The 18026-nt window shown below is 41.7% G+C and overlaps 1 protein-coding gene across 6 annotated transcripts in view; it reads left to right on the forward strand.

Moving 5' to 3' along the window:
* Positions 1 to 18026, forward strand: part of chn1 (chimerin 1) — a 226427-nt gene that overhangs the window by 198011 nt on the left and 10390 nt on the right. For all 6 annotated transcript variants that reach the window (XM_043693571.1, XM_043693573.1, XM_043693576.1 and 3 more), the window contains one exon: positions 11927 to 12064. In XM_043693571.1, coding sequence (XP_043549506.1) covers positions 11927 to 12064 — 138 coding nt within the window. The remainder of the gene's footprint in view (positions 1 to 11926; positions 12065 to 18026) is intronic.

Consider the following 18026-nt stretch of genomic DNA (forward strand, 5'->3'; position numbering starts at 1 on the left):
CTGCACATCCACTAATATCATTTATTGTATCCGTTGCTCCCGATGAGGTCTCCTCTACATTGGGGAGACTGGGCGCCTCCTAGCAGAGCGCTTTAGGCAACATCTCCAGGACACCCGCACTAATCAACCCCACTGCCCTGTGGCACAACATTTCAACTCTCCTTCCCACTCTGCCGAGGACATGGATGTCCTGGGCCTCTTTCACCGCCGCTCCCTCACCACCAGACGCCTGGAGTAAGAACGCCTCATCTTCCGCCTCGGAACACTTCAACCCCAGGGCATCAATGTGGACTTCAACAGTTTCCTCATTTCCCCTTCACCCACCTCACCCCAGTCCCAAACTTCCAGCTCAGCACTGTCCCCATGACTTGTCCTGACTTGTCCTACCTGCCTATCTTCTTTTCCACCTATCCACTCCACCCTCCACCCTCACCCCGGCCAAGTCATCGTGAATCCTATACATTTTAATTTGATTAAGTTTGATTAATCTTTGGAATTCTGTGCCAGAAGGATGTGAATGCTCATTGGCTGAGTATGTTCAAGACTGATAGATTTCTACAAATAATTCTACAATATTCTAGAAATATCAAAAGGTTTGGATTTTCTGTCTTAAATTTTTTTTGAAGTAGAAGGACAGCCATGATCTTATTGAATGGTGGAGTGGGCTTGATTAGCTCCTAGATTTTATGATTTTCTGTGCCTGCTTCAGTCAAAAATATGGTACTTTTCCTTTTCCTCACTACTGGATGAATGGTGGATTGTCAAGGTCTTCAATGTTATTGTTAGCGGTGAAAAACATCTGCAGCTACTCCACATTCACACTAAAAGATTGTCAGTCATGTCGGCAGTCCCACCAGTCTCCTGATAATTCCAGTTGAGGCTGCTATCGTTAAGGGTCAGTCCATCCATATGTACAATGCATTTTCCTATAGATTTGGATTTTTAAGTCTATTTCTCATAGAAAGAACATTCACAAGTTCCTCAGTGGTTAGCGAGAAGCTTCTCCTACTCAAATTAATTCAGCTAGAGCATCAGTAATCCCATCTCTTGCCAAATTGTCACATTATAGATAAACTATATCTATAGTGGGCGGCACGGTGGCACAGTGGTTAGCACTGCTGCCTCACAGCGCCAGAGACCCGGGTTCAATTCCCGCCTCAGGCGACTGACTGTGTGGAGTTTGCACATTCTCCCCGTGTCTGCGTGGGTTTCCTCCGGGTGCTCCAGTTTCCTCCCACAGTTCCAAAGATGTGCAGGTCAGGTGAATTGGCCATGCTAAATTGTCCGTAGTGTTAGGTAAGGGCTAAATGTAGGGGTATGGGTGGTTTGCGCTTCGGCGGGTCAGTGTGGACTTGTTGGGCAGAAGGGCCTGTTTCTACACTGTAAAGTAATCTAATCTAAACTAACTCGTATATAAATTGATAAGAGAACTAGTTTAATCCAGGTTTGCATTATATCCGTACATAAATTGCATGTCTCTGGTATGGTGCTTCAAATATGTTCGTTTAGTGGTGGTGTCTAATAGTTAGTGTGCTTGTTACCTCATGCTTTAAGCTCTTACTTCGGTTATACTGGCTAGCAGTATAACCGAAAAAAGAGTGCCAAGTGTGTCAACATATCCCACATGACGTAGCTTCCTAATCAGCAAGTTGTACGTAGCATCTTCCATGACAACAAACTAAACTAAGTACCTCACAGATTCTGGCTAATCTCAGAGAGAGCTGAAAATGTGTTGCTGGAACAGCACAGCAGGTCAGGCAGCATCCAGGGAACAGGAGAATCGACGTTTCGGGCATAAGCCCTTCTTCAGGAATCTCGGAGAGAATCTGGTAGTTGGATGGCATGCCTTACTGGCCCACTGGCATACGGTTAAGCCCTGGTGCCCACAAATCTGACATCCAGCTCTGGTCAAATAGTCCCGCTGCCTTGTAGGTGTTGCAGGGGAGAAGACGAATAAAGGATTCAACCCCCTCAGTAATTGATCAACTGCAATGTGGCTTTCTGTCAATTCTTGCAGCAGAATGTGGAAGGGAGCTGGGAGGCTCTCAATAAAAGCTTTTGTTCAATTAGCATAAAGTATAATTAAACTAATTTCTGGGAGAGGTCATTACATATTGTTGGTTAGCTACTGCCTGGCTGAAGCTAAATAGTCGAAACTTTATTGCTGGAACAGCACAGCAGGTCAGGCAGCATCCAGGGAACAGGAGATTCGACGTTTCGGGCACAGGCCCTTCTTCATTCCTGAAGAAGGGCCTGTGCCCGAAACGTCGAATCTCCTGTTCCCTGGATGCTGCCTGACCTGCTGTGCTGTTCCAGCAATAAAGTTTCAACTTTGATCTCCAGCATCTGCAGACCTCACTTTCTCCTTGAAGCTAAATAGTCCTCAATCAGTTAGATGTCTGCTTGCTTTAATTGGTTACTTGGACCTTATAGGGTCAACCCTCAACAGGTGGGTGCTGATCTGTCCAAGAAAACTCAGCAAAGAGGATATTTGTCTTTCACATTGCAAACTGAAATGTTAAGACCATACATCGTGAATGTACCAATAACCTTCTGCCATTTCACAATGTACACAGGATGACTGTGATTGATAAACTAATTACAAAGCTCACTTCTACCCCTAAAGCTGAACATGTGTTGCTGGAAAAGCGCAGCAGGTCAGGCAGCATCCAAGGAACAGGAGAATCGACGTTTCAGGCATAAGCCCTTCCTCAGGAATCTCCTGTTCCTTGGATGCTGCCTGACCTGCTGCACTTTTCCAGCAACACATTTTCAGCTCTGATCTCCAGCATCTGCAGTCCTCACTTTCTCCTCTACCCCTAATGTCCAGGATCAGTTATGCAGGGCATCTGACCAAGCTATTAACAAAATTCCTAGCACTGTGGAACTGTACCTTCGAGACAACTTCAGTGCAAGAGTTGGTACAGATTATGTAGCTTGACCAAACTGTACAGGGTTTCAGGGGATTGACAGGATGACAAAAATGAACGGTCCTTGCTGGTGTTATGTTGATTCCTATGGAGTATGTGATAAATAGCTACTTCTACACTGAGCGATGCCTCACAGTGTCCTGGAGACATCCAAGATCACACTACTGGTACCAGTTAGAAGACAGTGTCGAAAGTGTGATGCTGGAAAAGCACAGCCAGTCAGGCAGCATCTGAGGAGCAGGAGAGTCAATGTTTCGGGCATAAGCCCCACCCCCACCCTCCTATTAATCTCTCAGCAACACTCCCATATTCCTGATGAAGGGCTTATGCCAAAGCATCAATTCCCCTGCTCCTCAGATGCTGCCTGACCTGCTATGCTTTTCCAGCACCACACGTTTTGACTCTTGATCCCCAGTATCTGTAGTCCTCACTTTCTTTCTCCCAGTTAGAACATATTATCACATGTACCAGATTCAACAGTGTCACCACCAGTCATAATTATATAGTGTTGTCGGTGACACTGACCACTCCCTGTTGTGTAGCAAGGTCCGGCTTCAACCAAAGAAACAGTACCAATCTAAAAAAGAAGGGTTCTCCTCAAATTTGCTGTACCGCTGACCAGAAAAAACTCAACAAGTTCCTCAACTTCCTTGATCGGACTCTTTTGGACAACATCCAAAGCCAGAATGCAGTGTCAAGGTGGGATCATCTGCATAGCACCAGCTATAAATCTACACTGACTGCGTAAGGGTAGTCAGTTTGAGCCTTATTGGACTGAAATGAAGTCAGTTACTGTGGCCAAGAGAAGAGCCCTCATGGACTGCATACACTTCTGTGTATATTGCAGATGAGACAGGATCAGTTCATTCCAAAAAGGAAGAAAGATCCTAGGAGGAGGCATGGGTGGCCGTGGCTGATGAGGGAAGTTAAGAAACATATAAAGTTACAAGAGAAAAAGTATAACATAGCAAAGATTAGTGGGAAATCGGAGGACTAGAAGCTTTTAAAGAACAAGAGAGGATTACTAAGAAGGAAATATGCAGAGAAAAAAATGAGGTTCGAAGATAAACTGGCCAATTATATAAAGGAAGATAGTAAAACTTTTTTTAGGTAGTGAAAGGCAAAGAAAATGGTTAAGACTAAAATTGGAGCCTTGAAGACAGAAACAGAGGAATATATTACGGGAAACAAAGAAATGGCAGAAGAACTGAATTGGTACTTCAGATCTGTGTTCACTGGGGAAGACGCAAGCACAGTCAGTCGCCTGACGCGGGAATTGAACCCGGGTCTCAGGCGCTGTGAGGCAGCAGTGCTAACCAATCTCCCTGAGGTAACAGTGGCTGAACGACCTAAACTGCAGGGAATTTATATTTGCCAGGAATTGGTGTTGGAGAGACTGTTAGGTCTGAAGATTGATAAATCCCCGGGGCCTGATGGTCTACATCCCAGGGTACTGAAGGAGGTGGCTCGAGAAATCGTGGCTGCATTGGTGATTATTTTCCAGAGTTCGATAGATTCGGGATCAGTTCCTGCGGATTGGAGAATTGCTAATTTTATATCACTTTTTAAGAAAGCAGGAAATTATAGACCAGTTAGTCTGACCTCAGTGGTGGGAAAGATGCTGGAGTCTATTATAAAGGATGTAATTACAACACATCTGGATAGTAACAGGATAGATCAGAGTCAGCATGGATTTATGAAGGGGAAATCATGCTTGACTAATCTTCCTGAATTTTTTGAGGATGTAACTCTGAAGATGGATGAGGGAGATCCAGTAGATGTGGTGTACCTGGACTTTCAGAAAGCTTTTGATAAAGTCCCACATAGGAGATTAGTGAGCAAAATTAGGGTGCATGGTATTGGGTGCAAAATACTAACTTGGATTGAAAGTTGGTTGGCTGATAGGAAACAAAGAGTAGTGATAAACGGCTCCATTTCGGAAAGGCAGGCAGTGACCAGTGGGGTACCGCAGGGATCAATACTGGGACTCCAACTTTTTACAATATATGTTAATGATATAGAAGATGGTATTAGTAATAACATTATCAAATTTGCTGATGATACTAAGCTGGGTGGCAGGGTGAAATGTGGTGAGGATGTTAGGAGATTACAGGGTGACCTGGACAAGTTAGGTGAGTGGTCAGATGCATGGCAGATGCAGTTTAATGTGGATAAATATATGGTTATCCACTTTGGTGGCAAGAACAGGAAGGCGGATTAATACCTAAATGGAATCAATTTAGGTAAAGGGGCAGTACAGAGAGATCTGGGTGTTCTTGTACACAAGACAATGAAGGTAAGCATGCAGGTACAGCAGGTAGTGAAGAAGGCTAATAGCATGCTGGCCTTCATAACAAGAGGGATTGAGTATAGAAGCAAAGAGGTTCTTCTGCAGCTGTACAGTGCCCTGGTGAGATCACACCTGGAGTACTGTGTGCAGTTCTAGTCTCCAAATTTGAGGAAAGACATTCTGGCTATTGAGGGAGTGCAGCGTAGGTTCACGAGGTCAATTCCTGAAATGGCAGGATTACCTTACACTGAAAGACTGGAGCGACTGGGCTTGTATACCCTTGAGTTTAGAAGACTGAGAGGGGATATGATTGAGACATATAAGATTATTAAAGGATTGGACACTCTGGAGGCAGGAAACATGTTTCCGCTGATCGGTGAGTGCCGAACCAGAGGACACAGCTTAAAACTACGGGGTAGACCATTTAGGACAGAGCTCAGGAGAAACTTCTTCACCCAGAGAGTGGTGGCTGTGTGGAATGCTCTGCCCCAGAGGGCAGTGGAGGCCTAGTCTCTGGATTCATTTAAGAAAGAGTTGGATAGAGCTCTCAAGGATTGTGGAATCAAGGGTTATGGAGATAAGGCAGGAACAGGATACTGATTAAGGATGATCAGCCATGATCATATTGAATAGCGGTGCAGGCTCGAAGGGCAGAATGGCCTACTCCTGCACCTATTGTCTATTGTCAATGCTCTCAGAGCTGCCACAGTCATGTTTCAGCAGACTGCTTAGCACTGGTTGAAACTGCAACAACATACAACCAGCTGCTGAATCAGGGAATGCTGGGGGGTGTATAAAGAAATCAAGAAAACAGTAAGCCTGGCAGCAAGCAAATCAGCCCTCTTGAAGACCAACAAAAATGATCAGCACAGAACCTAGCAAGCAGATGGAAAGGTGAGTGGTGCATTACACTGAATTCTGCCTAATGGAGAATGTTGTCACTGAAGAAGCTTTCAGCCTCATTCCAGATTTGCCTGTCATGAAGGAGTTAAACAGCAAGCCCAACACTTTGGAGCTGAACAAAGCCATTGACCACCTTTCCAACAGTAAATCCCCGAGAAACTGTGGCATTCCATCTGAAATAGTCAAAACAAGAAAACTGGCACTGCTGAAGCATCTCCATGAACATTTATGCCTCTAGACAAACAAGTTCACACTAACCGCAACAGTTATTAAGACATCATCTTGTTAAATAGTGAAGATATTTGCTCATAATGCTCTGGCCAGATTGCCAGTCCTGGCAGCAAGGATTTATCCTGAATCACTGTAGCTTCAGGGCTGAAAATCAACAGTTAGTATGGTTTTATCACTTCGGAAATATATCATGAACTATGCATTGTCTTCAAAGTCCTCACCAAGGCCTTTGATCGTCTTAGCAGAGACAGGCTCCTTAAACTGCTGCAGAAGTAACTGCCTGTCTGGATTTCTAGATATCATTTCTATTTCAATCAGAACATGTTTTGTCAATTATTTTAGAGCAAAATCAGTTATCAGGATCAGTTGTGGGATGAAACGGAAGTATGATCTGGCACTAACTCCTTATGGTAACATTTTCTTTTATCTATGCTGCTAGTATACATTTTCAGCAACACAAATGTTGCCGTCTACCTGTGTGCCTGAGCTGAGATTAAAATGTTAACCTTGGCAAGACTGCATGCCTAGGTCCAATTGCATTATGACCTAGTCTGTGAATTGCTGTTTGCTGATGACACTGCACTGGCATTTCGTGCTAAGGTTCATTTGCAATAGATTGTAGATGGGTTCTCCTGGTTCTGTAGGGGGTTTGGACAGACAAATCAGTTACCAAAGTCCAAAGTATTTAAGGGCCAGAATGTGAAGACTCCGGTTTCCATCAGCATCAAAAACCTCACTCTGGACAGCTTCACAGTCCTTGGGCCAGTAATTACAAGTTACCTGTCACTTGATGCCAAAACCAGTACCAGGATAGCCACGGTACAGCTGTCATGTTAAAGTTGAGAAGTTCAACAAAAAGCTAACTGAAAATACAAAGCTCTGTGTGTACCAGGCTTCGACTCTCGCCAACAAAACATAGACAATTTAGGCAAATCAAGAGGAGCGGCTGTACAGGTAACACCTCCACGACCTGAGGTGAATATTAAGCACAGGAGGCAATGGCCTAGTGGTATTATCACTGGGCTGTTACTCCAGAGACTCAGGTAATGTTTTAGGGATTGGTGTTCAAATCCCACCATGGTAGATGGTGGAATTTAAATTGAATAAAAATCTGGAATCAAGAGTCTAATGATGACCATAAAACCATTTTTGATTGTCAGGAAAACCCATCTGGTCCATTAATGCTCTTTAGGGAAGAAAATTGCCATCCTTACCTGATCTCCATTGTCTCTCCTACATGACTACATACCCACAGCAATTTGGCTGATTCTTAACTAGCCTCTGGGTTGAGTAAGAAATGCTAGCCTAGCCCGTGACACCCTCGTCCCATGAATGATTTTTTTTAAAAAGCATATTACGGCAAGACAGAGTACTGAATATAGAAGTACATAAGTGTGCATGTTTGCTCTTTTCAATCAGTGGTAACTCCGTTGGCTGGGTCATGTGAACAGAGTGGATGACAGCCACATCTCCAAAGCAACATGCTCCATGGCAAGTTTGCTAATGACACAAGACCAATAAGTTGTCGACATCTGTGGACTGGGATATCTGTAAGCAAAACCTCATGTCGACCAATATTGGAGTCAATGCATTAGAAATCCTTGCTGCTGGTCTTTCTGCCTCGCAGCAAATAATCTGTCAGGGCATGGAAAAAACAGAAGACAAAAGAAAGTGAGCAAATGGCATTGGAAACTAAGAACTGTTGGAAGAAAAGAAATCTGTCAATCTCAGCCCAGTGCTAGGCATCTGTGTCAGCTCTCGAACAGATTGCCACTCAAGGATTGGCCTCTACAGTTACATATATACATGGCTGCAAGGGGGTGGATGATATAGTGGATATGGAGAACCAGTGAAGGCAGGTAGTTATAAATTTCAAATTTATAAAGAGATTCTTACCCAAGATTCAAGCTCGTAGTATTGGAGGCAATATATTGGCCAGTGTAAGAGAAAAGCGGAGTGAAAACACAGGAGACAAGCAGAACTCAGGCGAGTGGAACTTTATTCATGTAGAAACTGGTTAATGCAGGGAGAGAACCAAAGGATCTTCCCCCAAGCCTGGCCTCGACATACAAATTCAGTTATTCATTTAATCTTTAGTTCAGATCAGAAGATAGATCAATGACACACTGTAACTTGCCCAGCAAAAAGCAAGTACTTTTATACATTTCTGTATTAAATGATCACACACAACTTGGTTACAGTCCCTACCTCCGGTAAAACACCTAATCAATGATCAGCATCCTTAGAATAGCCTCAGGTTCTCATGGTTCCATTGTGTTTACCAGGCACTATATAAGATCTAGTCTTTGGGATCTTTCTATGCATCCTGTTCATTCACATTCCAAAGTTAATTGCTACACTCCTTCTCAGGCTGGCTTTATCTATAGAAACAGTTTGAATTCTATTATTTGTGCTGTCTTTAATTCAGTTATTAATAAATTCAGTTATGTGTGCAAAAATACGAAAGTTAGTTTTAACTAGTTGCTATAAGATTTGTAATATTGATTTTTGTTAGGAAGTTAGTTATAAAGTGTAAGGTTAAATACAGCTTTTCCTACTCTTAGTATTTTGTGATTAATGGGCTCTAAGCAATCTATTTTGTTCAGGGCACATGATGATATTTCCTGAAGCTAATTAACTTTCACATCTAGGTCTAAATGTTTTTTCTTTAATACTTTTATTAAGCATTGGTTATTTTTTTATGCTAAAATCTATCCTCATAATCCCTTAGGGAATTTTTAACAAGAACCTATTGCAGACTAATTCATTTTAAAGAAATAACTACAAAATAACTTTTAACTGTTGTTCTGATAATGACTTAAAGAGGTGACTGGGCTTATTCAGTGCCTGGTGTTCATCCATTCACTGGGGCAATTTTTTTTTTACCTTTAATGAAGGCTAAGATTAGTCACTTGTCTATTTTACAGACATGCCCATATCAATACTGTCTGAAATGATGTACTCGTAGGAATGGTGTAACTTTGTTCAAAGGTGTCATTTTCTTTCATTAAAGGCTGGAACAGATTGTTAGTCTTATTTATCTCCTGTCAGCCATCTCGTATCTTAGAGCTAAGGCAGGTTGCCTTTTTGTCTGTCAGCCATTTTGTGTGAGCAGACATGGGCCATTTTGTTATAAGCATGTATAGTGCATCCCTTCAGCCAAAATTGAGGATTCTCAACAGACAAAAAACAGAATAGATATACATAAACAATTTTTAAGCTGGCAGACTGCAACCAATGGGTACCACAAGGATCAGTGCTTGGGCCCCAGCTTTTTATCTGCATCAATTACTTCAATGAGAGAACTAAGTGTAATATAAATTTGCTGATGATACAAAATTAGCTGGAAATATAAGCTGTGAATAGGGTGCAACAAAACTGCAAAGGGATATAGATGGCTTGAGTGAATGGATAAAAACACTGTAATATAGGAGTCTTCCATTAATGGTGGAATTGTTGGTGTCAGAACTGGAAGTGAGCAACACTTTACACTGGGGTTGGGACAGCTGGTCACACATGATCATGAAGTGGCCAGCCTATTAGCTGTGTCTGGATGAACAGCACTGCAAATCATTTAGCACAGACCAGCAGGAAGTCACCACTCCAATCTCTCAAGGTTGAAAGTCTAGGCACCACATTTACAGGGTATCTAGATAGGTATTCATTTCCTGCAAATTGGAAGCGTCAGTCTGGCTATTGGTCTGGAGACATTTGCACTTTTTGATTTCTGTAGAAAACTTACTGCTGATACCATCATTGCGTCTCGGTGCATACGAGCGGCCTAATGTGTCAGTGACACCATGCTGGGAGAAAGTGAGGACAGCAGATGCTGGAGATCAGAGTAGAGAGTGTGGTACTGGAAAAGCACAGCAGGTCAGGCAGCATCCGAGGAGTAGGGCAATCAAAGTTTCGGGCATAAGCTCTTCATGTAAATTCTCCTTCAGACCAACCAGGAAAGGTGAAAAGTCTTGTTTTGCAGGATGACATTCTGGAAGGAGCATTCCCATCTGAGCAAGGCACAGGGACAACTGTTAATTGTTATACAAACACAGCTGGTTCACTAAGAAGGAGGCAATTAAAGATGGACAATAAGTGCTGGTTCAGCCAGTGAAACTGACATCCCATGAAAACCAAACTTTCTGCAGCCTCTCCCTGTTGATTTTCTGGCCACTGCGTTGCATGGTCCTGAGCCAGCTTCCACTAGTTCCTCTGTAACTGCACCATCAATATTAGAAGTTATTGGCTAAGGTAGTGGCACAGTGGTAATGTCACAGGACTAGCAATCCTGAATGGCCAATATTCTGGGGAATTTCAATTCCAACATGACATGGTGAAATTTTAATTCGTAAAAATCTATAATTAAAAGCTCTGTTGATTGTTGTATTAAAAAAACTCTTCTAATTCAGTATCAGCAGGCTGTTTGGAAGATAATCGTATGTTAAGTTTTATTACAAAGGAATTGAAGTGGAAGAAACAAGCTGCCTTACTTTATTATAGGCCTTAATGAGATCATATCTCAACTACAATGTAGAATTTTGGTTTCTTTACCAAAGGAAGGATATGATTGCTCTAGGGAGGGTGCAGCAAAGATTCACAAGGCTGATTCCTGCATGATTAGTCAGCATAGAACATAGAACATAGAAGAATACAGCGCAGTACAGGCCCTTCGGCCCTCGATGTTGCGCCGATCCAAGCCCACCTAACCTACACTAGCCCACTATCCTCCATATACCTATCCAATGCCCGCTTAAATGCCCATAATGAGGAAGAGTCCACCACTGCTACTGGCAGGACATTCCATGAACTCACGACTCGCTGAGTAAAGAACCTACCCCTAACATCTGTCCTATACCTACCACCCCTTAATTTAAAGCTATGCCCCCTTGTAATAGCTGAAAGATTAAATAGAGTAGGCCTATATTCCCCAAACTTTAGAAGAATGAGTGACCTAACTGAATCATAAAATTCTAAGTGGACTCAGTCGAGTGAGTAGATGCTCAGAGAATGCTTGCTGATTGGGAAGTCTGGAACTAGAGGTCACAGTTTCAGAATAAGTCAGCCGTTCAGGAATTGAGGAGCATCTATTCAAAGGAGAAGGACAACTCCGAATTCTACATTGCAACAAGCTATACATGTTCGGTACTTGAGTAAATTCACCATATAGATTAATGGATTTTGGGTACAAAGGAAATTAGAGGATGGAAATGGAACGGGAAGGTGTAGTTGATGCAGAAGATCAGTAATTAGCAGGCTTAAAGCATAAATAACTTATTCCTGCTCCTGTTTCTTATGTTCTAACTTTGATACAATTCATGTATAGTATATGTGATTGAAGCAAATGACTTACTTTTCAGGATGCTGTCTAACATTCTTGATGATCATCATTATATCTCCAGTGTAGTCTGCCATGCTTTCCTTGTAGGAGGATTTATGTGAAGACATTAAAGAAATGGAAAAATTAAAATAGGTTTACTATTTTATATTAAACTTATTGAATATAATGCAAGAATGTCATCATTATATTGTGCTGAAAATGTTTTGCATTGATTATTTGTAAATGTTTGTGTTCTAGATGGTGAGAAAGCAGATATTTCGGTAAATATTTATGAAGATATAAATATAATCACAGGTGCACTTAAACTGTACTTCAGAGATTTGCCCATTCCACTTATTACATATGATGCCTACCCAAAATTTATTGAAGCTGCACGTGAGTATATTGATTTTATTTTTTATCAAATATTCATATTATTGACTTATTTATAATATATTTAAAATGAATTTAAATATTGTTAAACTTGCTAAGTCCCACCATTTGTCAGTAACAGTTTAGATATTCTGTTCAGTGTTGGAAACTCTATTTCCAACCCTAACTGGGTTAAAAATCACCCATTTAACTTTGGATATCTCCTGCAATGGATATTCCTGGAATGGAGCTTCCTCTTACGAGGAATACACAAAACCAGTAGTGAAGAGAATCAGTATGGAAGCAAAGATCCCTCTTGCAACAGTAAGTGTGTCATGTTTGTGATTTAAATGTCCAGGAAAGCAGTCAGATACTTTGGCAGCTCCTGTGAAAGGTAGTATTTAAGCATAAGTGGATGAGGGGATTAGTGGGCCAGGTCGGTGAGGGGTCATGGTGCCATTTGAGTGGGGTGCAGGTAAACAAATGAGTGTTTAGTACAGAGGAGTGTCCATTCTGGCAGCAGCAGAGTCAGAGATCTTGTATCCAATGGGTGAAAGGGTTTGGGTGAACTAAGGGAGAGGTCAGGCCAGTCGGGTCCGAAGGAATCAGGCAAGCATTGTGGGGGAGGGGGGCTGTGGTGAGTATTGGGCCAACAGGGTTTCATCAGATCAAATGTGGTTTATAAGGTGGGTATTTGCTTCCAGGGTACTTCAGGTTGTCAGAGTGAAGCATTGCTTCAAGTCAGGATGCTGTCAGTCTGATGGTGGAGGGGTTTAGAAGGGGGCCATGTCTACAAGATCAGGTGAGGGAGAGACTTGAATCAGATCAGGTTGTGGGGAATGATCAGGCCAGGTGAGTGATTGTCAGGGGTCCAGGGTGTCACGTTTCAGAGGAGTGCAGTTTTTTGGGTGTTTATTGATAAGTCAGGGTTTCATTTTAATAGTTACCCAGGAGTTGTAGTAGGTTTTTGATCCTGAGTAACTATTAAGCCTGAATAGGTCCACAAATTATACAGTGTCATTGGATTCTCTTAGAGAGTTTGAAATGTAGGGAAACTGCCTTTCAGAAAATTCTGTTCCATGATAATTCCCATAGTGTCTGCTGTTGAGTATTTCACCTGGTCCCGTCACTGAACTCTGCCTGTGCTGCAGCAATGACTGTTTGATCTTTAGAATAACTGGGACAATGTGTTTGTCGATTTGTATTTATAAGCTGTAATTGCCTGGTCTGAAATTGACCTTTAGGTGGCGCTCTAATGTAATTTACAATTTCACCAAATCACCAATTTGTTACACTTTCCAATCAGAGAAACTTGTAAATATATTAAGAGTTTGATTCCAGTCTATCTGCTATTTCACACATTTGCTACCTATTGGCTCAATACCAGTGTAGCATCTATAAAGCTTTACAAATGAGGTAAATATATTTCACGTCATCTATTCATATATCTAAAGATCACTGTCAAACTACCGTATAGTTATGTTGGTTCTATACAAACAATCAAATTTGCTCCAGACAAGATTTTCCACGAATCACAGATCTGACTGGAGAAGTGAAGTAGGGGGAAAGCTGTTACTGATTCACAACATGTAAGAATTCAGGGTCTTAGAACTCTAACTTTATAAATATTTAACCATTTAATATCCATTTGTCCTTTTAAGACTATAACCATGAAGGTGATGAGATATAATCTGGTATTGCTAGCAAGAAAAGTAATACTAATTGAAAGCTAGGCAGCGCTGTAATTGGTTCAAGTTGGGTATTGTCTCTGATTGACTCAAGTGGACACATGGTCTCCTTTCCCTACCACTTTAATTTTGGCAATCTCTGGTATGCAGTATCCTGTCTCTTAAATATTCAACTTTGTACAGAGCACACATATTGCTAACAGCTGTTTTTCTAATCCTTTGTGGTACTCAGTTCATACTCGTGATCAATGGCATTTCTCAGACACTGATTCACACAGTACATGATTCGTCACTGATTTTGTTTAGAGCAGGAGTCAGCTCTAATGCAGTAGCTATCATGGGAAAATTTCCTTGTTGACTTATATCTCAAATATGAAAGCAGTGTGTAAGGTGCCGTTCATTACTTTGAGACCCGTCATTCTCAATGTTTAACTGATGTATAGGTATCAATATTGTATATCGTGTAGAATTCTTAATAAAACCAGTGCTTGTCAGTGTTTGTCTGAAGTGACTACGTCGTTCGTGTCGAATTTTTATATGGAAAATTAATATTAAAATTAAAAATTAATATATTGCAAAAGAGTATGTGGCATATTACGATGGCATAAAACATTTAGATTAATACAGAAATTATAAAACTACTGCATACTTAAAATCTACGTATTTATGAAACCAGTATGTACATTGTATAAAAATGAAGTAACACTATACCCTTATGAAATACAGTAGAATATGCTCAGTGAATACATGTTCATAAGTAACGAACATATAAAAGACTACAGTCGGAATCTTATAGGGGACTGAGTGACATGGGTTATGGCGAGATGTGTGACAGAATTGGGTGATAAGTATGGCAAAGCCAATCTTGATGTTGGGAGCAAATCTAGGCGTTTTTTATGCCTTTTTCAAACAGCGTGACAAGATTCTCACGAATCATCAGTGAAATGCCAAACAGCGATGAATGATTGTTAAATGTTTTGTTCATGGCACAACTCACCTCATTAATATTCAGCCTTCAATCTTACCAAAATCACGAAATGACCTGAACATCAGGAAAACTCAACAAGGACATCAGAGCAGGCACTTTGTTGATTCCGCTCTGGCCAACCTCCATTTTGGACACTGGCACCAACATCTCAGTGCCACTTCTTGGGCACCGCTGCAGACATTAGCATCTCACATGTGCCAGACTCTAAGAACCCATGTGGCACATCTCCAGTCCATTTATAGGATACTTCTGCACTTTAGTGCTGCAACTATCATTGTAATGCAAGGACATTGTGCACTCAAGAATTTTCACCAAGCTCAAGGACTGGAGCAGACTGCAACTTTAGGCTGCTCACCTGCTGTCATTGAGTTCACTCACTTTGTTCCACTTTGAATGCTCACAACATCCCTGTCTTGCATGGCTTTGCCTTTCCTTTTTGTACTTTGTCCCCTCAGCCAGGGAAAGCAAGGTCATATTATTGCTGTCTTGCCATTCCATTTAGTGCAGACTAAAAGCCGTGAAGCTTGACATAGTTGTCAGCAAGCCTCAGTCATATCAAGGCAATTGCCTTCACTATGGGGTTCCTGTCGCAGTAAGTCAAGGACAGACCCCATATCAATCCGGGCTGAGCTCAAGGTGGCCAGAATCATGATCTTTCCCTGATGAGGGGTGAGAAGTCAAATGACAGCAGAACATCACCTGCTTTGTCCCTCTTGTAGACAGTATTCTTCGTGAAACAAGATAGGGATAGGTATTATAGGGAATGAAAATAGGTGACACAGCTTGTAAAGGTGTTTCAACCAAGTGAGTGGGCAGTACAAAGTGTGTGCGGTGTTAGTGATGTTGCAGGTTAGATTAGATTAGATTAGATTAGATTAGATTACAGTGTGGAAACAAGCCCTTCGCCCCAACAAGTCCACACCGACCCGCCGAAGCGCAACCCACCCATACCCCTACATTTACCCCTTACCTAACACAACGGGCAATTTAGGATGGCCGATTCACCTGACCTGCACATCTTTGGACTGTGGGAGGAAACCGGAGCACCCGGAGGAAACCCACGCAGACACGGGGAGAACGTGCAAACTCCACACAGTCAGTCGCCTGAGTCGGGAATTGAACCCGGGTCTCAGGCGCTGTGAGGCAGCAGTGCTAACCACTGTGCCACCATGCCGCCCACTGCCACCATGCCGCCCACATGGTTGGAGTGGATTAGGACAGTTGAGAAGATGACATAAGCAATAATCAAAGTTGTAGAGTGAGAACCTTGGACCAAGGTGAGTACAGTAGAAAGGATAGTGAGTGCGAGGTATTGGAGAGAAGATAATGCCATTTACACTGCAGAGCGAAGGCGGTCATTGACCTTCCTCCTACAGTGCTGGACGTTCCTCCAGACAGTTGAGACTGCACAAACCTCAATGGCAAGCTCAGACCAGACCGCATAGTCTGGTGTCATGGCCTCCAATGCTGGTCTTGGGGCAAAAGGAAGCCTGAATCATGCAATCCTGCAGGACCTCCAGTGATCTGTCTGTAAAGCATGGCACTGATTTCCCCATCTGTTATGGTCAAGGTAAATGTCAGCAACTATGTAGACTAGCTCCAGATTTACAGTGCTTACCCTAGTCCACAATGCACTTTTAAAGATGGCACATGTGGAAGGGATGCCAATGAATTCTGGGATATCTGTCGAGCAGCAAGTTTTTCTGGGAGCAGCACATGTTAAAAATGGGTGGAAATTGGACATGAAAGGCACCATAGGGGCATAACAATTAATTAAGCAAATTTGGTGAGATATAGCAAGAGAACTCACGAGGCCTTGCAGTGAGAAACCTTCCAAAAATCAAGCAACTCAAAGTTAGTCAGAAAAATGTAAGCAAAAGAATCACAGGACTTGATTCTCATGCTTTACAGTACAAACATGAGGCAAAGGAGTGACATATACTTTTTCCTTGAAAGAAAGTGACTGCTTCATAAGGCATTTGTGTGGACTTAATGTTCCCAATTTATTGCCATGGTAAAAATGTAACTCATATGAAATAGTGGGTCCAAGTGGAAGGCTCTGATACTTGTCTTACTTGTCAGGTTTCAATGGTACATTTAATGGCAAGTAACTTTGTATCTGAGTGCAGCTGCAGACAGTGGACCATCCAACTTTGCCTGTCTTCACAGAAACTGATGACATTTTATATTTTTTACTTCACGAAAGAAGTCTAATTAAACCACAAACCATGATTTTGCACATGAGCCTAAGGCCTATTTTTGTACATGTATAATGTCAAAATTCTTTGTAATCGTATAAACTAATCAATCACATTATTAAAATATTTTATTTGAAAGTTTCTTTCATACTTCTCCTTCAACGCTTTGAACTCCAAATCATTTATTTTGTTTTCAGTAGGATTTTATTCAGAATGAAAATGAAACAATGTATTTTATGTCATTGTATATTGTCTATCAGTATGATTTGGCTGCTTACCCTACTTAGTGAGATAACTTGGAAAATCCCTTTGATTTGGCACCATTCACACTAATATCATAAAAAGCAAAATCCTCATTGCAGGGTCTGCTAGATCCTTATGAATAGGCATCTCAGAGATCAGCAACATGCACTGTTGCTTAGCCACTGACTGCAAAGAATTTGGCCATAATTGGTGAGGGGATATTTTTTTAAGTTAGAAGTACTCCTTCCCCATTTTATGATGGTATCTTCAAGCATTCTAATTTGTGTCAACAGGAAATAAGGCATTCACGTTAAGTTTGCAAATGTTGCAAATTTGAATAATCTTTTAAAACTTCCGTGGGGGCTAAATTGGACGACCTTTGAAAACAGGCATCACAAAAATGATTAATAGTGCTAATCATGCTGTTCATTGGCTCCAAGCATCAACAAGTGTCTTAAAATTGCAACTTGCTAGCACTTCTTAAAGATTGTTAACATCTGTTGTACGAAACTGCATTGTGACTTTTGGCAGGTGCTTTCAGTTGTGTAGGAAGTGAATCTGATCTAAAGAACATGAAGAGCAGCATAAAGGAAACAGAATGAGCTCCAATATATTTGGATGCTGCATTGGAGGCCTCAGCAGACAAAGCAGAAAGTAGGATTGATGATGTAGAACTCTATATCTGCAAAAGACTGGACTCCCTTCAAAAACATGGTAAAAACGAGGACTGCAGATGCTGGGAACCTGAGTCTGGATTAGAATGGTGCTGCAGCTCAGGCAGCATCCAAGGAGCAGGAAAATCAACATTTCGAGCAAAAGCCCTTCATCAGGAATAGAGGCAGGGAGCTTTTAGAGTGGAGAGATAAATG

The sequence above is a fragment of the Chiloscyllium plagiosum genome, chromosome 7 (genome assembly GCF_004010195.1).
Source record: "Chiloscyllium plagiosum isolate BGI_BamShark_2017 chromosome 7, ASM401019v2, whole genome shotgun sequence".
Taxonomy (NCBI): domain Eukaryota; kingdom Metazoa; phylum Chordata; class Chondrichthyes; order Orectolobiformes; family Hemiscylliidae; genus Chiloscyllium; species Chiloscyllium plagiosum.